Here is a 21,368-nt window from a genome sequence, read left to right as displayed (position 1 = left end):
AAGCCCCCAGCATGCAGCTGTGGAAGGCTACCTCTGGCTTGGTTTACTGGGGTGGGAAGAGACCAGGTGTCCTCAGATTGGAGAGATTTTAGTGAGGGCTCGGACAGAAAGAGCGCTGGGGTCTGGTGTTAGGTAGCAGAGGGATGCATATGGACTTGGTCGTTTCTGCCTCATCTTGGTTTATCTAATAATACATTATGTATGCTGCTCCCCTCTTAGTGGCTTGTTATTTAATTTTGCCTATGAATAAAATAAAGCAAGCGCTTTACTAAGTGCTCAGCTGGGGATGGTTGGTGAGTAGACCAGATTCTGACTCTTGATCCTCATCCATCCATGACCTGGGGCTGTGAGGCTGGGCAAGAATGCGCCTCTCCTGGCCACTGAAAGCCTCCCATAGCTCTGCTCTTTTTCCCCCCAGATGGATAATGTGTCACTGTCCCGCCTGGGTCTAATGGTGACTAAATGAACGAGGCCCACTGGCTAGGGAGTAGAGATGACATTTGATGTGGGACATAAAGATCTTCTCAGTGGAATGTACCTCTGCCACTAGACATATCACCTGATTCTGATTAGGTCAATGCAAATCATTTTCTTGGAGCCAGAGAACACTTTCCCTGGGGACAGAACTGAGAGTTTTTGTTAGACTAGACAAGCCCCTCTACTAAGAGAGCTACATGCCAAGACTATGGTTTCTTTTCTGGAGAGGTCGTACAAAATGCACGGACCCCTAACTCTGGAGTGAGACCCATATGGGAACAAACTGTTCCTTTGATCATCACGCACTGTGTGACTAAGGAAGTTCAATTCATCATCAAAGAAGTGGGACTAATATGGTATGACATCACAGGACTATTGTGAAGATGAAATGGGCAAACACAGGTAAAGGGGCTGAGATCTATGCCGGCTGCAGAGTAAGCATCGTACAGCGGGAATCAACCTAGTTTCCTGCTGCTGGTCAGGGACCTTGTTGCTTTAGGCTTGCCTGGAAAAGGGAAGTAAATTGTCATTCTCTTCAGCAGTGTCAGCTTACAAACAAGCATGGCATGACTATCTATCTATCTATCTATCTATCTATCTATCTATCTATCTATCTATCTATCTATCTATCATCTATCTATCTAATTTTGATACAGGGTCTGTCATTGGGACTGCAGGTTCACCGATGCCCTGGCCAGAAATCTACACAGATCTTCCCATCTCTTCCTCCTCGGCACTGGGATTACAAACATCTGTCTTTACACCTGTGTCTTTATGTAGGCTCCGGGGTTCGAACTCAGGCCCTCATGCTTACCTATCAGGTGCTTTACCAACTGAGCCATTTCTCCAGCCTGAAGCATGACTCCATGTGACATTTTAACTCTGCAACATTTCTTGAATAGCTGTCTGTTGTAGACACTATTTGGGACTTGGAGACGCTGAAATGAAAACATAAGGTATGTATGTCTTGGTGAAGCTAAATTACCAGTAGGAAAAACAGAACTGTGCTTAACTGGTGAGTTCATTCAGGTGCTTCAGAGACCAGAAAGAAGAGACGGAGACATCTTCCTGAAAAGGCGCCACTGCTATTTTTACCCAGCGGAGGGCTGTACATTCCAGGGCTGTGGGATCTCTATCGTACAACTGTTCTTTTATTTCTCTTGTGTGTGTATCGTGCATCATGATATCTGGAGCATATAATTAAAGCAGACCAGACAGATTCCTCCACCTTTTACTGAGGCACTGTGGCTAAGAGCTTTCATACACATTAAATCATTTAACCAATTCTCGGTGAGGACATCCAGATTTCTTCAGGAGCCCGCATGCCAGATAGAATAATTTTTTGATGGATAGAGTCCATTACCAGTTTAGGCCATGAGCCCAGGTGATTGAAAAAGCATAAATCAGGCAATTGTTCTGGTGCTGCCCCTCGCTCCCATCTTTAAACCTCTTGCTACTAATGGAGATATTATCTGACTCTCCTGTTGATAGAGGAGTTAGCTCATCGAATCACCTCAGAGTAGCTTTGGTGTCTCACCAGTTCTAGAATGTAGTTTAATTTTGCAATCAGAGTGTTGACAGGTGCTCTTTTACTTCTTGTGTTTGCTTTGTTTTGCATCCAAAGACTTCTGGCTGTGGGATCTGTACTTAAACCTGGGGTTTTTGTGTGTGTGTGTGTGTGTGTGTGTTCATGAGGTATGATGAGTGAGCAAGTGAAGGGGGGTGTAGGATCTCTTCTCACTTTTGTCTCTTCTATCCACCTTTCTTTCACTGTGAGCTTACAAAGTCAAATCCAGTTTTGTCCATTAAACCCTTAAATCCGGACTCTTCAAAGATATCACCTAGTTTAATTCCTCCCCAGAGAGTTAGAGCCTAAGAGAGAGTCCCCCAGCTCCCTTCCCTGGAGTCCAGCAGCAAAGAATGAGTCAGAATAATGATGAGGTTGTCTCTCTGGCACTAACCTGGACCCATTTTAAATAGCTCATCTGAATGTTAACGCACACTTGAGACAAGAGTGCAGCTTCTATTCCTCTCAAATTGATTCATTTTGCATTGAGCCTGATGCAATTGACTCAGTATAAAAATGTCTTTGGCAATTAGGGGAACAAAGGGGCAAAGCTGGCAGACTACAGGGATGACAAAAGAAGCGAGGTGACATGGACATTGGGGCTGGAATTAAATTTCGTTTTGAATCAGATGTTTCTGAGGAATGGTGATGGCAAACAAGAAAGTTCGTCTTACCCCAGGAGAGAAACTTGAGGATTCTCCCTTGGGAAGAAAAGATGCCAGTTGTCTAAGAAATGACAACTTGAGAGATGCTTAGCAGCTCCTATGGCCCCTCATGGTGTCAACTGTAGTGTTGGCTACAGCTCTGGGGCCAGGGTGCCGCTAATAGCACAGCGAGCTGAGCTTGGACTACCTCAGTTGGGTGAGGTTCATGGTTAAGATGCCCTCTGAACGAAGAACAGAGTTCTGGAAAATGAGCTATAGAAAAACTCAGATCTTTGCAGGGGGTGGGGGAGGCAAGATATGGAAGCAATCCTCAAAGGGATGAGAAAGCGTCTTAGTAGAAGTGGGCTTGCTCTATGCGACGCCAGTGGATCAAACAAAAGAGCAATAAAATAGTAGAAGAACAGAGGGAATGAATTAGATACTGACATTATCCTGGGGGCTGTATATACATTGTTAGAGTACTCATTTATAGAAAAAAATTGAACTGTTAAATGCAACTGTATGCCTTAGTACTGTGAATATGGTAAATGGTCAGGATGTGCTGGCTGCCATCGTTCATGGTGATCTTGCAAGGTATTACCACTGCTGTATGGAGACACACTGGAGGCTGAAAGCTTTAGGGGTCCTGAATGACTTTCTAAAGTATCATAGCCAAGGGACCACTATCGAGCTTCTCCAAGGAGCCACAGCTGATCCGCAGAGGGGCAATCTGTTTTGCAACACGACTGGCAGCCTGCTGACTAGGGCAAGGTAAAGACGATCTTTGACGAGCACACTACTGGCTGAAGCCAGGCAAGTCAGAGCTGAACTCCGGAGAAGGATCTTCCACGGACTCTTTCCGTGGAAAGAGGGGGAATTCAATTACTTTCCTTCATGCCTCAAGATGCCTCAGATGAACGACTTCACAAGTTCTACAGTGCCATGAGCTCAGATGGAGACACAAGGGACTGTGAGATTGGAGAAGCCACCACAGGATTGGGAACCAGGGGTCGTGGATATGCAGTACGGGGACTTTATTTCCATCCGAACTCTGGCTTTGCCAAACACTGAGTTTCCTGCCTCATGTGCTGTAGATAGTTGCTGTAATCTGTCCAACCCCCCAGAGAGCATCCGTAAGCCGGACAAGGTGAAAGACAGTGGAACAAGGAAGAAGAGGGAGAAGTAAGGACTTTTTTTTTTCTTTTCTTCTCTTTCTCTCTTTTTGACATGGAAATAATCCAAGTCTCTGAAGAGGATGATGAGGTAGATAAGAGAGTCCCCGGGGGAGGTGAGTAAGTCAGTTCAATACAGGGGACTCACTGTGAGGTACATAGGTAAACATTTAATAGAATACTGATTGCAATTTCATGCAGTCAGGGAGGAATTTTAGTCCTGGGAGAGAAAAGCAAAATAATGAAGGGAATATTTAAGGAGCAGTTGGAGCGAAGGTAATTGGAATTCAGTTTAGCTTGTCTGAAAAAAATAAAACACTCAACAGGAGTTGGTGTGGTTAAGTGGTTGTATAAAGACTAGTCAAGTCAGGAATGGGAAACAGGGTGAAGGAGGGGGAGGGGTAATACCAAGTAGATGTCTCGAATGGGAGAGTTAGAAATACAGAGGAAATAACCCAGAGAAAGGGGAGGTAGAAGCCAGCACAGTATAGGCTATCAGAGTACATCCTAGGGATGTTAAGGGCCCATTTCCACAGCTCCCACAGGCCAGCATTGACTAGCCAGTGTGGGAGAGCCAAGGCTAGGGGCAGAGGTGATGCCTGAGGGCAGTCACTGTATCCATGATGGTGACCACAGTATCTTGTTTCTGAGACAGAAGGAAGGGAGCTGTTATGGAGACTAGAGATGGAATTTTGGTACATTTTAGTTTCCTTAAAACCATGTTTCTATTCTCCAAGAGTTTCTGGTCCAATTAACTTAGGAATTTGTTGATTTAATAAGCATTTTTTGAACACACACTGTGCTGAGCAGCGTGCTAGAGGTATGAAGAGAACTAACGACCATCCTCTTCTGAAGGAGCCTAATTGATAAGAATAAACATGGCCCAGCGCTGTGAGAACGCTAATGGAGATGTGAAATAGCCGGGAAACATTCCCATAAAGGAAAATAAAATCAACTCCGCAAACACGGGTCTGAGGTCTCTAGAAGGGCTGAAACATGGCTTCTTGAAGCAGGAGGATTGCTCTGATCAAGGAGGGCTGAAGCTTTTGCTTTATGAGGACAACTAGAGTGGTTAGAGCTGAATGAACAGAGTCCAGAGAAACAGGCTGAGCCGGGCTGGGGAGCTGGGAAACCAGACCAAGGCTTTGGGAGCTGTGCTGAAGGGAAGTTCAGATATGATTCTGCGCTGGCAGGCGTTCTCTGAGTGGCTGGACACAGATGAACAGGCTGCAAAAGGCCCCTGCTCTGCTACCCCCTTCTCCACCTGGTCACTAGGAATCAACTAGCTGGGCATGAGAGTCTGTGCTTGTCATCCCAGCACAGCAGAGGTAGAGACAGTCTGATTCCTAGGGTTCACTGGCTGGAAAGCCTGGCCCAATGGGTTAGCTACATGTCATAATGTGAGAAGATGCTATTTTAAAAACAGCAATAACAACAACATCACCACCATCATCATCATCAACAACAACAACAACAACAAAAGTCGAGGTGGATGGTTCCTGAAGAGAAATATCTGAGTTGACTTTTGGCCTCCAGATGCATGTGCACATATATAACTACCTGCACACACAAATGTGGGGATGGAGTGGGGAGAGGGGATGGGAAGAATGCATTCCACTTCCCCTAGGCGTAAGTCTATTATGGTCTAGGCATCTGAACTGTGGGGCAGGAAGACCCAGGTCTTTGTCAGCTCCTAACTCTGGGAGGACTGTAGTGACTCTCATGCCTGGACCCCAACCTAATCTCAGGAATCTGTGACCTTCCCTAAGTGCCTTCCCCTCTCTTACCAACCAAAAAACCAACAAACAACAACAAAAAACAAGCCTTACCCACTGACATACGGAGACAATCCATAATTTGAAAGCTGTAGGGATGCTCATTCATCGAGCATAGGGATGTAAAATTCTCTCAGGAGTAAACACTGCACCAAATCTGTTTGCAGACTTCGTGAAGCCTTTTAAATTTGAAATCCCATGGTGGCTACAGCTTTTAACTAAGGCTCTGAACCATAAGAGAACGCATTTCTGCCAAAGCCCAGAGTTTAGTGAGGCGTGTATGCACAGTGCTATAAACAAAACAGAAGGGGAAGAGGAGCGCCCAGGAGCAGGCCAGGCAGTAAGAAACAAAGAGATTTGCTTTGAGGCTAGGAATGAATGGTAAGCCCAGCCGGGCTACCATGTGGGCTACAGAGCTTTTGTTTTAACCCTGGAGCCATCACTTCCAGGTGTCTAGACAGTTTGTTTCAGATTTTAAAAAATCTGCCATCCCAGCCTGTGTCCTCACCACAGGCAGATTGGGCATCTGAAAGGCGAGGGGAACTACCCCAGTGGGACCTTCAGGAGACAAGAGAGCAGGGACCTGGTTCCTTAGATGGACCATGCAGTAGGGATCATGCCTGTCAGTTCGTGTTCCTCTATCTGCTGGCTCTCTAAAATCAGTCTTTTGTGAGACAACTCTCTTGACTTTCGCCCTTTGTTTTCAAGAGGAAGGATTGCATGTTTGCCATAGGTAATATGCAGGTGGGATTCCTTAAGCATAAATAATTGATTGATAATGGCTTATTGTTAGTTATTGGCTAGGGTTGTGCAAAGGGAACACATAGGGCTGTGACTAGGAGCATAAACTGTGGCATTGGATGGTGTGGGCTCAGTGCAATCTTCATACCTGCTGTGTGATGCTGGAGAGATCTCTCAGCATCTTCCCTGGAAGAGGCTTAGGGTCTGATGCTGGAGAATGGACAATGAGTTAGGGTTAGAAAGTTCCCACTGTTTTTCTGTATGCAAACTAAGGAGAAAAAAAGGATGGAAGAGGGCTGTCCCCTCAGCTACAGGTCTTGGTTCACTCCAGTTGGTAACTTTGTCCTTGCCGGATCCTTTATGTGTAATAAGTTTAGATGCCAACAGGTTATCATATTGAGGTCAGGTCAGTAACTAGATGTGAGGATCCCAAGGCTGCATGGTGTAATTATTATTCAGTGCCATTTGGGAATACTACAAGGCCTTTTCAGCCATAAGATATTTTACTAAGCATTGAAAGATGAATAAGATTCTCTGGTGAGATGGGGTAGAGGGTCATCAAGCTACAAAAAAAATAATTCACTTTCCCTATTCCTGCTAAAAGGGAAAGGGAAGGACAATGGAAAAAGTCTGGGATCTGAGCTGACCTCAACAAAGAGAGCGGCATCTACCATGAGATCTATCTGCATTATGGTGAAACATTTTTGCATCTGTGCATCCAGAGTCCTCACAGGAAAAGGGGACAGCAGCAGAGAGGTGGTGAGGACAGCCCCAAGGGTGGTCCTCTGGGCTTCTGTCCCAGGCCATTTGCTCTAAGTGCAGGCTGGGTGATGTGGGTCCAGAGAATAGACTTTGCGTCTTGACATAGCCTTTGTGAGCAGCAAATGACTGTGTTATCACACAAGCCCATGACAGAATAAGAACTCCAAGAGACTGAGCCGGGACTAGGTAGGAGGATGTCACAGTCCCAGCTCATCACCTCCTTCCCTAGGGGGCCTGGCCTCTTGCCCAGCTGTACTCTGTGCTAGATACCTTCATCTCTTTGACATCTGACCAGCCCCCTTCCCCTTTAGAGACAGCTCTTTGGGCTATGTTGCCTAGTGACTACCAGAACTCCAGGATCTATGGGAAGCAATCATCGTAATCATCTCCACACAGAACTGAGGTATCTGCCTAGAAACTGCAAGAGCCACCAGTGTCCCAGTGATGCTAGAGGCTGAGGAAAATCATAAACCACTGATGTCAGAGAAGATGAATGAATGAGAGAAGTTTTTTTTGTCCCCAATGGGCTATCACTTAAATTCCTCTATTTATTCTAATATCTCTGTCCCTGCTGGGACATGGTGAGTTTCAGTAAACACTTCTGAGGTGAAATGTGATTCTTTCAATCCATTTTGGCTTCTCTTGGTATACAACGTCTATTTATCATTATGGGATTTGCCAAGATGCCATTCTGACAGGCCAAGGGTTACAGGTATTCATGATTCTCTCATCCTTCTGGGGTTCAATCCATCAAATATCCAGGGCAGAGTAGGAAGACAAGAGCAGCTAGCTCAAAAGGCCCCACTACAAGCCTCCGGCTGTCAAACCACGAAGGTCAAAGCTGGCAGAAGCTGATGGTCTTTTCATTTATTATATTATTATTTTTTTTGACGCCTGTCAATGAAAGCAATCGTGAGTAAAAGTTCTACCTGCCAGGAAAGGAATTGTCCTTTGTACTTAGTGGCAACCTTCACAGTTGAGGTGCACTCTGACAGCTGCTTCCTGAGTCCCGGGGTGGAATACATATCTATTCTAAGGTGGAGGTAGAGGGGCGGGGAGACAGGGATTTCCATCTTCCCGTTGACTGAACAGTCTTCTGTCGTCTTTGGCTGAGCCTCCACATTAACTTTAGATCCAGAGTACAGATTTGAAAAGTGATGCCTTGTGGTGCTATGTTTAAATCGATCTACTCGGCTATCATGGAATGCCGACTGTGTGCTACACATTAGTCTGAATGCCTACTATGTGCTATACACTAGTCCGAATGACTACTATGTGCTACACACAAGTTTGAGTACCTACTATGTGCTATACACGAGTCCGAATGGCTACTGTGCACTACACACTAGGCCAAATGCCTTGAGGAGTTAAAGACAGACAAGCCAAGGTTTCCACTCTCACGGCTGTGGCTCAGCACTAGATGAGTTTCCGAGAGAAGAAGAGCTTCTGCTAATGGATGAGAACAGTTCTCCCTTTCCTCAGGGCTAGGCACGAGGCCAGGACGGAACTGCAAGGTCCTCTGGGGAGATGACAAAAGGAAATGAACCCAGCAAACTGTGTTCCCCGGCGCTGTCCGTGACTACAGACAGATCCCAGAGTTCTCTGAGTTCTGCTTACTCATCGAGAAAATGATAATATGTGATGATGAAGATTCAAGTGAAGATGAAATGGGTGAGGGGATGCAGATGGACCTGGTAAACTAAATAGGCACAGTACAGGCGATTCTCACCAGAGCTATTAACTGGTGAGTCGCTGCCTCCAAAGAAGAAAATAGGGGGCTGTGTAGCCAAGGTCCAGGTGAGAGTCAGCACATGAAATTCTGATGTATGAAAAGGATGCATGGATGGATAAGCATATAGATGGATGTTATGGGATATTTTGATACTCATGCTGCCCAATAAAGTTATACTTCGAATCAAGGGGACAGAGCCAGTGACTAGCCACCCAGAATTGACCATAGAGAAGTCAGCCTTTTGGATGAAGAAGCTACATAGGAAAGAAAGGGCATGGACTAGAATTTGAGCTTCCTCTGGTTTCTGCAATGAGGGAAGAGATGTGTCTCTTGTGGTGTCTTTGGCCAAAAAGCAAGGTCAACTAGTTGCTACTCGGCCTCTCTGAGCTGGCAGGTTTTCATCCTAGCCTTTGACTTCTGAGTCTTATTGATAAATAGACTGATAGAGACTTAATTTAAACCTCTGTGTGGTGGCCGCAGTGGAATCGGGGCTGCAGGACCAAAAGCTGGCCAGGCTGAGGACTCAGTGGCCACCTGGGTGCTGACTGAGGAGCTGTGGGGTGGCAGATGATAACTGGAATGTCAGTAGATTCATATGCAGCCTCTAAGCCAACAGAAAAACATCAGATGGGTATATGGAGAGAAAGAGAAATAATGCACACATATGCTTAGATAATAGATGTATAGATGTTCAGTAGAGATGCATTCATCATGATGACTAACTTAGATGGCTAGATAAAGACATGGGTGGAGAAGAGATGGTCTCTGACTCCAACAGCTCTGGACTCTCTGATCTTCACTGTCTTCTCAGTTTCTTAGCGTCCTTGAGAAGCCTTTTGGAAGTATTTGTGAGTATAGCTGCCGATAAAGGTAAGTCACATACACAACTCAAGTACATTCCTGCTGTCCCAGCTTGAGGACTGCATGCTCTAGGTTGGGCTCCAGTTGGAGAGTGTCATCTTTCAAGGGTCTACCTATGGGTGGAAGAGCAAGGACCACTCACCTTACATCAGTCCCTCACTCATTTCCCATTCGTTTCTTTTCTCCTTAATGCTTAGTCAAGTGGTTATGTAAAGCTACCAGCTTATGTGAAAAGGCAGTTAAGCCAGGATGATAGCTATGAATCTTAAATTTTGATGTGTAGTGGAGTCCCCAGTGAGTTTTCTAAAAATCCACATGTTCATGCCCCCCTCAGAGGTGAATATAATCATATCAGTGGTTGAGGACTCAGTTATGTTCTATGAGGTTTGGAAAAGGCGTGGCTCTGATTTCTGTCATAAGATTTTCAGATCTACCATGTTGGAGGGTAGACTAGTTCCTAAAGAGAAGTTCAACATTTTAAAAGTCGCCTCAATACTGTTACCCAAAATTGGGAGAAATACAGTCAATCCAGGCACAGTGAGCTGGACTCCAGCACATTGAGCCCAGTTAGTCACACACAGGAAAATGAATTCCTATCTTGGCTCTGATTGTGTTTATGTCCCATAACCATGGTGACCTAGAGGAGGAGCAGCCCTGGACCAGTTAGAGGAGGTGGGAGAAGGGTTTAGCGTAGTTCCCACACCTTGTCTAGTTTGAGCTTTACAATGAGCCAGGAGCTAGAGTCATTATTGTCATCTTATTAAGAAACTCAGGTTTCCTAAAGCTCTCTGTTGTGGGTGGACAGCAAGGTCCAAGAGCCCTTCGGTTCTGTGTCCCATAACCATCTCCTCTCAGAGAACTCAGACGTCATGATTGTTTCTCAGCTAAAACATCCAGGAAATATGCCGCTGATGAACCAGAGTGTGAGTGTTAAGACTTTTAAAAATTATCTTTAAAGCCTTTGAATGGAGCTCCCTTTTTAGTGTAAATCACCCAGACATTAAAGCCCTTATTGTATATTTATTAGTGTGTTATTCAGACCAAGGAGAAAGAGAGGGAAGCTGACACCGAGAATGACTTTGAAAGTAAGAAAAATCTGGGCCTCAAATTAAATCATTGTGACACTGCCACTCCAGGGCATCAATTTCAATAAATGATCACCTTTTTTATTATTATTATTCCTGATCCCATTTATCATGCAGGCAGGATTTGAGGAGAACTCTGGCAGGATGCTGACTGCTATAGGCTCTGATTTCTCTGCTGTGGCCAAGCCTGCCACAGTGCCCTGGGAAGCCTGAAGTCAGACCCAGCACAACTCTGCAAAAGCAATCAATTTCTTTCGGAAGTGAAAGCCCTGCGGCATTTTTCCACTTGCGTGCTTCCCTGGGACCATCATCCCTCACTTAGTCCTGTGAGACCATCCTGTCCTATCAACTTCCGAGAAAAGCCAAGGTTCTGTGCGCGGGAGAGGGAAGGTCCCCATAGAAAGGTAGGACAGTCACTAGGATGGATCAATGGCAGAGAGGTGGAGAGAACTGTGGACCCAGAGCTGGGCAGCATCTGCAGACAGGGGTCAATGGTATAGAATGGTTGTTGCCTGGTAGCTGAGTATCCCCGTGATGTCCTCCAGAGGAGGTGAAATACCCAAGATGGAAGAGCTGTGGTTATTCACATCGAAAACCCCAGAAAGGAGCAGGACCAAGACCACGCCTCCAATGCCAGTCTCTTTCTGGGTCACAGTACTCTGGCCCATCTCCCTGGTAGTATTGTGAATACTCTTTAAAACTGGGATTGTGGGTCAGAACCGATTTGCCTATGTAAAAGTGCAAATGTATGCCCAACCTGGACATACACTTGAGCGGGTCTCTGCAGATTTTCATTTGAGGGAAATGAATCTGGGCATTTCCGACCACACCTATTCGGACAGGAGGATGATGGGAAAGGGCATGGGAGAGCTCTTGGGGACCTGAATGGTGAGTCCTGGCTCTGCTCTAAGTGTGCAGTTTGATCTCTGATATTGTACCATGTTTGTAGGCTTCAACTTCCCCACGCAGAAACTGATGGAGGCTCTGGACTTTAGTCCCATCTGGGACTAGGGCTGATGTCTCTAGAAAGGTGAGGGTTTACAGAGAGGAGCATCTCAGTGTCCTCCCACCCTCTGCAATAGGCATGTTGGCATTGACAGGCTCCTAACAGCTCTGCTGGGCTCAGACCTCACTATCAACATGCCCTTTGGATGTAAGTCTTTCAAGTATTAGCAATTCAAGCAATTGGCAACTCTTATGCCCTTGGGGACCAATTGTTCCCTTCACACACTGTGGAGTTCTGGTCACACATAATAAAATCCCCGGATAGTCATGGCTGCAGGAGAAATCTATGTGCTTAGAGAGGCAGGGAGACTTGAGATGGATATCTGGGAAAGAGCCCAGGAAATTCTCTCCTACAGCCTCAAGCACCACAAGCCCTTAAGCCTATGTTCCAGAACCCAGGAGGGCACTAGCTATGCACAGCCAATTGCTGCAGGATTGATCCTGTTAAAACACATCACTAAGGCGGCATGGTACAGCAGGCAGCTCACTGTGCAGAGGCATAATCTGGCTAAACTTCTTCCTGTCTCTACAACATAACTGTTATGATTTGACTTGTTCTCATTAATGGGCTGGATGGTCCTTGAAAGTCAAGGCCATGTGTTCTTTGGCTCTGTCATCTTTGGCACATCTTACAGGCAGGGACCTCCTTCCACTGTTGGAAAACAACTGCTTGTGTGGAGAAGGATCTAGCATTATTAAGCATCTCCTACAATTGGGCACAATGTGAGCCGTTTGCCTCATGTCGTCTCAGAACTCGCCACATTAACTAGGTCTTACCATGTTCATTCAATTCACACGGACTTGCTGATGACTCATTTTTAGCTTTGATGCACTCTGTATATCGGTGGCCAGCCAGACATGGGGCTGTTTGGACAGCCCTGGTTCTCTGGTTCCTCGTTTCTGTAGTCATTCTGGCTGGGTGGTGAGCAGACTGGGTCTGCATCTCTCTGTCGCTCAGGAGACCCCTTCTAAAGCCAGGCAGTCTTGGCAGACTCTGCTGCTCACGCCCTAACACACTCTACTGTGCAGGTGACCAGAAAGTGAGCCATCGCTGTGAGGCCCCAGCTGCCCTTCTCTGCCTCCAAGGGCTTCTAGGCAGGCTACTGTTCCCTGAGCCGCCACCTTGGAAGCAGGACTCAGGGTCTGGTGGGGACTTGTCATTCCTTAGCCTGTTCTTCTGAGTCAGGCTCTCCCCCAGTTGACTACCACCCTCGTAGCTGCAAACATTGAATATTGCTTTCCAATGACTGGTCTACAAATTACTATTGCCTATTATGAGAGGGAGCCAGCTCCACTTGTCATCATCACAGTGAGCATCACATAGTTGTCACTTGTCCCCCCTTGCTCTTCGGGGTGCTATGCTACCGTGGAAGTGAACTTTCAGTGATAGAAGCCATTGGTTTCTCCCGACAGGACCTCATAAGCAGAGACCAGATTAATCTCTATCAGAACAGACCATATTAGGATATTAAGCATACCCAGCCCACCCCAGACTTGTATTACATGCCATATACAGAATGTCCCCATCCTTGAAGAGGACCCAGAACAGCACACGGTCAGCAGCAGACTTCCCCACAGACAAGGAAACAAAGGCTTGAGAGGACTTGGGATTTGCCTGAAGCCAGAAAGCTCTCTCACAGAACACTGACGGTAATGGGGTTGGTCGTGTATATTCTTTGTACCTCTGTGGTCTTAACAAATGTCAGTCACACGAAGCTGAGAGAACCCTGATCTAACTTACAAATATCCAGAGCTCTCTGATCTTATTGAAGCTGCTCGGTGAATAGCAAGATGGGATTTTTTAATTCAGGACTTCTCATTCAGCACAGCTCCTGAACTGGGATTTTCCTGCTGAACTACCGCGACCCGACTGAGCTCTTAGAGCAATGGATGAAAACGCTCACAAGTTTGGCTGCTGAGTGGGTTCAGAACACCCCCAAACTGCCCAGCCTTTGACTTCAGACAGGTTAATTGGCCTTGCTGGATATCTTCATCTGCAATAAGGGATATGAGAGCAATAATGTATTTCATTGTGCTTTTATTAGTACTAAGCAAGAAAACACATGTAAGGGGTACGGCAGTGACTGGCCAGTACATCTGGGAAATATTAAATTTTAGCCATAGCTGTGTTACTACTCAAGGGTACAAAGTAGGCTTTATGTGTCATTGCAAGCCATGACCAATCACAGTGACTGACACACTGACATGTGTGCAGGATTGCAGACACTCAACTTGACAAAATAAATCTTGTGATGTGACAGGAGGCAAGTTCCCTCCTTTCTGGGCCTTAGTTACTACATCTATAAATTGAAAAGTTTGAACAAGGCCAACCTCAATTCTCCTGGCTCTACAGTGCTCCATAGAACTGACTGGTTAACAGTGTGAATGTTTTTGCTTAGAGAAAACACCTAGAAAAACACCCGGGGATATTTTGGATTGGCACATTGGGGAGGGGCTGCTAATGTCTTGATGTCACCCAGTTGCTTTGGGACAATGATCTTGTACCCTATAAAAATTTATCAGTTGTATTGCTTTAATAAAATGCTGATTGGCCAATAGCTAGGCAGAAAGTATAGGCAGGGTGACCAGGCAGGAAGTAGAGGCAGGGCAAGGAGAAGAGGAGAATTCTGGGAAGAGGAAAGATCAGTCTGCAGTTGTAATCCAGACACAGAGGAACCAAGATGAGAATGCCTCACTGATAAAAGGTACCAAGCCATGTGGCTAACACAGACAACAATTATGGGTTAATGCAGGATGTAAAAGTTAATAAGAAGCCTGAGATAATAGGCCAACCAGTTTATAATTAACATAGACCTCTGTGTGTTTCTTTGGGACTGAATGGCTGCCGGACCAGGTGGGACAGAAACCCATGTCAACATCTACTTTAGTAGAGGCCAGAGAGAAAATGCATAGGACAGCCTCACCTAACAAAAAGAATCATTCTGCCCCAAATGTCAGTAATAGGAAGCTACGAGACCTTGATCTGACTTACAAATACCCAGAGCTCTCTGATTTGCTGGACAATGGCCTTGTGTTTGTGCCCAGCAGAACAGGACTCCTCGATGCAGTAGAATGGGCTATTGATTGTCCCTTGTGCTGACACGTCATGCTCTCAACTATCATCATATTGATCGAATTGGAAGCAAGAAGTTGGCCCAAGGCATCTTTAATTTAAAGTTGGAATTATTCCTGTACATCACAGAAGCCCACAATGGCTCTGCCAAAGGTGGGGAGGACATTCCTCTACCTAAGACTCTAGAGCCTGGGACAGAGACAAAGTCTCTATAGATGTGGTGTCCACATCACCAGATCTGTCTCAGCATAACTCTTAGTTCCCTGTCCTGTCTCAGTTCACATCCTGCAGAGGCAGCTCAGCCTCTCTGGGGATCAGGAAGAGGGCACACTGGACAGTGGAGTGGCTATTGCAACCTTAAGTAAGTTCATGGCCCATGTACACGGCAGGGTGGTGGTTTCCTTGGTCTCATCAGCAGCGAAGGGAAGGATGCCCCTGAAGGTACTAACATCACATGATTCCAGGTTTGTTTGTCTTGAGGAACTAGAACAGTGACTCTCAACCTGTGAGTCATGACATCAGATATCCTGCATATCAGATATTTACATCATGATTCATAGCAGTAGCAAAATTATGGTTATAAAATAGCAGTGCCATGACTTTATGGTTGGTGTCACCACAATGTGAGGAAATGTATAAAAGGGTTACAGCGTTAGCAAGGTCGAGAAGCACTAAGCCAGAGGCTTAAAAACACATGCACTTTGAGAGGTTCTGTTCCCTCATTTCTCTTTCTCAGTCCTCCTCATCCCCGATTCTCCACTCCAACACTCAGTTTTACTGGAAAGAACACAAATGAGGGGTGGGTGTGGTATCCAGTTCAGATAATGCCACTTTCATTTCTTCTATGTGTGTATCTGCATATCTACACATACAGACACATGCTTAGATACAGATACAGGCTTCCAGCTGTTCAATAGGGATTCACATGGCTGCGGCGAACACAGAAGGATGCTGAAGCGAAGATTTTTGGGGGAAGTCATTAGTGAGACGCATTGCCTTCCTGACTCTAAGCCACAAGGATTATGGCACAGCCACATGGGAGGTGTTAACATCCCCTCACACTCATTGGTATTGTAGGCTTGTCTCTCAGGGTGATCTCTAACTCCAGCCACCCAGACATCAGCGATTCTCTGCCTCAATCCACAGAACCCTAGGGATTCACTGCTTGAAGGCTCAGCAGCTCCAAGCAGCACTCTCTAGTCTCTACCAGGCTGCCTGACGAGGGAACGCTGGAAATGGTAAGTCAAAATAATCCACCCATGAAGCAGGCTTGTTCTGAGGCTACTACTGGCCCTGCCTACCAATGGATGGGAAGCCCTGTCTTTTGGGCTTTCCATTGGAAAAGAACATCAGGCCATAAAAAAAGCTTTAGTTCCTGAGATCTGCTTGTCTAAAACAACAGGCAGCACAGGAACCTGACACTCCTTATGTTTAGTGATCAGACTAAAGCAAGAGACCCAAAGAGGCATTTCGGTCCAAAAGGATGGATGTGAGTCTTGCTATGCAGTTAATACTCTTACTGGTACTGGATGTCATTCCTCAATGAATACTATGTGTCATGAACATATATCCCTTCCAGACCTTCTATCTAAGTCTTCATAAACCCCTACCCCAGCATCCTCCCTTTCTCTCCAGTGAATCCAGTCCAGTTGGTACTGCCTATTTGCATATATGTGTGGGGCCATCCACTGCAACATGGGGAACCCACCAGCAGCCATACCCCCAGTGAAAAGTGAATTCTTCCCCTAATAATCATCAGTTGTCAATAACTCCTCACACAGGGCTCAGGGCTCAGGGCTCAGGGCTCAGGGCTCAGGGCTCAGGGCTCAGGGCCCATCTCCTATGCATGCTGGAATTTTAACGGGTCTGATCTTGTGCTGGGGACCACTGCTCCTGTGAGTTCAAGTCTGCAGCATTCTTGTCATGTCCAGAGAAAGAACAAATAAAACTCAGGAATACAAACAAAATAATACAACATTTCATTCCTGTTGTGGTTGCTGTGGTATGGAGTTCTTCCATATACAACTGAATACAGACAGATCCTTAGCACGGGATGAGGAACAGACTTCACAGAAAGCCCCCAGGAAATCTTGTTGCCCAATTGGGAAAGCAGTAGTCGTAATCAAGATTCCACCTATGCACACCGCAAGGACAGGGGATGGGTGATGGGTATTTGTCAAGAGAGACTCTCCTCAAAAGAGGTTTTCTTGGGAGGAAACCAAATCCTTGCATAGTTATTAAATCAGAATTTTTAAAAACTATAATCATTACCAAGAAGGATCATCACCCTTGCTCATTGGAAAGTCATCAAACATGTGATCACTCAGAGTTGAGGCCTTGGCATGCTATTTATAAAATTATGAAAGGAGTAGAGACGCAAAAGCAGGCAGTTTGGTCCAAGTCGCTTTCCCATGTCATTCCTTGTAGAGGCACGATGGACCACTGAGCGAGCAAGTCACACTTCCAGGAAGTTTAGCAACCTTCCATGTTGTCGGCCTTGGGTGACTTCAGGGTAGGCCACGTCTGGAAGGTTCTAGAACAAAGCTCTCTTCTAATCTCTGTTGGGTTAACACTAGGGTGTGTCCTAGGCTACTCCTATTTTCAGGCTGCATAATCTCATAGGATCTGCTTGGGTGGCTACACTATTTTGTCTTTTTCCCTTCCTTGCCCACGTTCTGCTGATAAAACCCATTTTTCTGGCATATGAAATTGATTTCATGGCAGCTGTTTAACATTCTCTATAGCTGTTTGCTCCTTGGCTCCATCTGGACCTCAGGACATGAATAGCTTTAACGTTCACACATTTAATGCCCAGTCTGACAGCTGGTCCTCTGGCCTTTGGAAGGACCACTAGCCAGGGCAGTCTGGGGGACCCACAGATCAAGGCCCGAGGCACCACCTGGGGATATTAGCAGTAATGGTTCAATCTGGACCTACCCATTAAAGGACAATTGTGAGTCTTAAGTAGATGTTAGAGTCTGGAAATGTGCATTCCAAAGCCAAATAACCTTCTCAAAATAATCGATTGGAACCTTGGGAAAGACTTACCCATGTTTCCCTGGAGTAGGCACCAGGAGAATCTCTCTTCCAGCTTCATTGTGGGGCAGTAGCTGGGCAATGTATCTCCCGGAGGGTTGGAGATGTCTGTGCACTGAGACAGCCAGTGTGCAGTGCTCGCTGCTGCTCCTCATCCAGGGGCTCAGAATGGTGTGCTTGGAGTCTGCAGAGGTGTTCAGCAGAAGGAAGGAGCCTGGGAAGAGGAAAGAGAGCAAATCTGAAGATGTGTCCAATCAGGAGGGCAAGAAGCAGTTTCGCGGAAGGGTACCGCTTTATTTGTACATCCACATCCAGTCCAGTCGGTCCTGGAGGAGGTGGATGGCAACCGAGGACATGACCTTGACGATCGTTCAGGACAAAGTTCTACCCTTTGGTGGTTTGGATGAGAATGGCCCCCATAGGGTCATAGATTTGAATGCTTGGTCACCAGGGAGTGGCACTGTTTGAAAAGGATTAGGAGGTGTGGTCTTGGAGGATGTGTGTCACTGGAGATGGGCTTTACGGTTTTTGAAAGGCCGGGACAGGTCCAGTGATTCTCTCTTCCTGCTGCCTATGGATCTGGATGTAGAATTCTAACCAGCACCTTGTCTGCCTAAATGTTGCCATGCTCCCCACCATGATGACAATGGACTAAACTTCGGAAACTGTACAGAAGCCCAGAGAAATGCTTTCTTTTTAAAGAGTTGCAATGGTCATGATGTCTCTTCACAGCAACATAACACTAAGACATAGCTTAACATCCCCTACTTAACTGGTTCTATGCTCCTATGCCCTTAAGCCTTGGAGTGGTTTTGTTAGTTTGCTTTTTATTTTAACAAAACAGGAAAAAAGCCTCTTTTTCAAAGGAATACTCTTTCTGCTTAGTAGCTGAGTGATTTGAGGCTAAACAATAGCTCTCTTAGCTTTTGGCTTTAGAAGGTTTGAGAAGGTTTAGTTTGAACTCAGTAATCTCGGCAGCTCCATATCAGATCCCAAGTCTCTCAGTCATGTGACTTGGCAACTGGTTCTCACAAAGCAAGACCCAGAAATCCCCATTGATGCCACACATGTGGCAGAGCCTCCTGGGAAGAGCTGGATCCGCGTAGCTCAGGCTAGATGACCTATAAGAAACAGACATTCCTGAGATGGCAGCTCGCATAAAAAGCGTGGCAGCGTTTTATTGTTCCAGGCACTCCCTGCAATGCCTTAGTTTTCACTCGCAGTGCTCCTGCATCGAGCTTTTCCACCAGCAGATGCTGCTCCTTTCGCAGCAGAGAGACTTAGTGCCTCGACCCCTGACTTCCCTTGTGGGAACAAGCTAATGAGGACTCAGCCTTCTCAAAGCGCCTCCGGTACTCGCCAAGGCTTCAATTCATTTTCCAAATGAACTGACGATCTGGGGTGAAGAACGGTGAAGAAGAGAGCATAGAATCCTTACCAGGAGCAACATTTAGAGAAAGATGGCATTGCTCCAAGAATAGGAAATTTGCAACATGGTAAAAGTAGGTAGCGGTAGGTAACTTAAAGTTCAAGAGAGGATGAAGTGAGAGCAAGGAGGCTTCTGAACCATTTGGAGGACGTGGGGTCAGAGCTAGAATCTGCACTCCACATGTGTTAAAACATTTGAACATGGCCTGTGGGTATCTGGAAAACTGCTCCATAACTCTCGCTACATACTCTATATCTAACCCTCGATTTATAGGGGAGGGAGTATGTTCTCGCCATGAGCAAAGAGCACAAGAGAAGAGGTTAGAACTCCTGACCCCGAGCTGGGCATGCCATCTAGTACAACCCTTAGCTTCTAAAGAGAGGTAGACTATTGACCCAGATGGGGTACTAATGGGTCCAAAGTGTTTGAAAGTCAGGATCAGCCGCCAGGCCTCCAGAATCCCAAGCAGTGCTCTCTCCCTGACATAGTGTCCTTTGCCTAAAATGTGGCCAGGGAAGCTTTGTCTGGGTGTATAGGTCAGGCACCCAAGGGGTCACTTAGGGAAAGGAGGAGCAGGTGAGCACAAGGCCAGCTCCCTTCCTGACTCACTTTGTTCTGCCTCCAGATTCCTCTCAGTGGCTAATTACTTTGAGTCACCATCTAATCCCAGGCTCTCCCCTGGGGACACTGGCAGGAACAGGACAGCATCTTGAGGAAGGCCAATCCTGGCACCGATAAAGAGCTCTGTGGGAGAAGAGTCCTCAGGAGTAGAGGTTAACAAGCTATAACACACAGACTACAATGGACCAAGCACTCTGGGAGTCCATGAAGGAGCCTGTAGGTCCAGGTAGGGAAACCCATAAACAAAACGATCTTGACCTCAGAGGCTGGAGAGGTGCTTAGCAGTTAGGAACATGTGTTGCTTTCCCATAGGACCCAGATTCTATTCCCAGCATCCACACTACTGGTCATAGTTGTCAATTGTTGGTTTTTGACTCTTTGGGGACTCACCACCCGGCTCCCAAATAAATGCACAGAGGCTTATTCTTACATATGAATGTATGGCCATAGCTTGGCTTGTTTCTAACCAGTTTTCCTAACTTAAATTATCCTGTTTCTCTTTAACTACATTTTGCCTCTGGGCTTTTTAACCTTTCTTTATACAGCTTTCTTTCCATCTTACTTCGTGGTGACTGGGTGGCTGGTCCCTGGTGTACGCTCCTCCATTTCTCACTCCTAGCTCTCTTTCCTAGATTTCTTCTCCTATTTACTCTCTCTGCTCACCAGCCCTTCCTATCCTTTCTCCTGCCTCGCTACTGACCATTCAGGTCTTTATTAGACCAATCAGGTGTGTTAGACAGGCAAAGTAACACAGCCTCACAGAGTTAAACAAATGCAACATGAAAGAATGCAGCACATCTTTGCATCATTAAACAAATATTGCATAGTATAAGAAGATTAACACAACGTAATATTCCACAACAGTCAGTAACTCCAGTACCAGGGAATCTGACACCCTCTTCTGACCTCTGATGGCACCAGGCATGCACATGTATATACATACATATATACATACATGCAGGTAAAACCCCATACACAGAAAATGAGTCAATAGTTTTTTTAAAAAATTAAGACCATATATCTTTTTTAAAAGTGTATTTTATTTTTAAACTGTGTGTGTGAGAGAGAAGGGGTAGGAAGAAGGGATGGTGGGAGAGGATGGAGGGAAATAGAGAGAAACCAAAAAAGCAAGAAAGCTGGATTGAGAGCACACACTTTTGTACTTTTGTGCAGGTGAGTGCAATGCCCATTGAATCCAGAAGGTGCCAAGGCACTTGGAGCTGGAGTTACAAGCAGTTGTGAGCTGCCCTAATAGGTGCAATAGATGTTCAGAACCGAGTTCTGATCCTTTGCAAAAGCAGTCGGTGTTCTCAACTGCTGAGCCATCTCTCCAGCCCTTGACCCTGTGTCTTAAGGAGAGAAGAAAAAACCGGTAGGATCAGTGTGTG

The 21,368-nt window shown here is 46.0% G+C and overlaps 1 protein-coding gene across 1 annotated transcript in view; it reads right to left on the bottom strand.

Moving 5' to 3' along the window:
• The window catches only part of Alk (ALK receptor tyrosine kinase), a 739,399-nt gene that overhangs the window by 314,100 nt on the left and 403,931 nt on the right, over positions 1–21,368 (bottom strand). The window contains exon 4 of the mRNA XM_013354040.2: positions 17,943–18,144. Coding sequence (XP_013209494.2) covers positions 17,943–18,144 — 202 coding nt within the window. The remainder of the gene's footprint in view (positions 1–17,942; positions 18,145–21,368) is intronic.

Source organism: Microtus ochrogaster, unplaced genomic scaffold, assembly GCF_000317375.1.
Source record: "Microtus ochrogaster isolate Prairie Vole_2 unplaced genomic scaffold, MicOch1.0 UNK26, whole genome shotgun sequence".
NCBI lineage: Eukaryota > Metazoa > Chordata > Mammalia > Rodentia > Cricetidae > Microtus > Microtus ochrogaster.
This window is presented reverse-complemented; position numbering and strand designations above follow the sequence as displayed.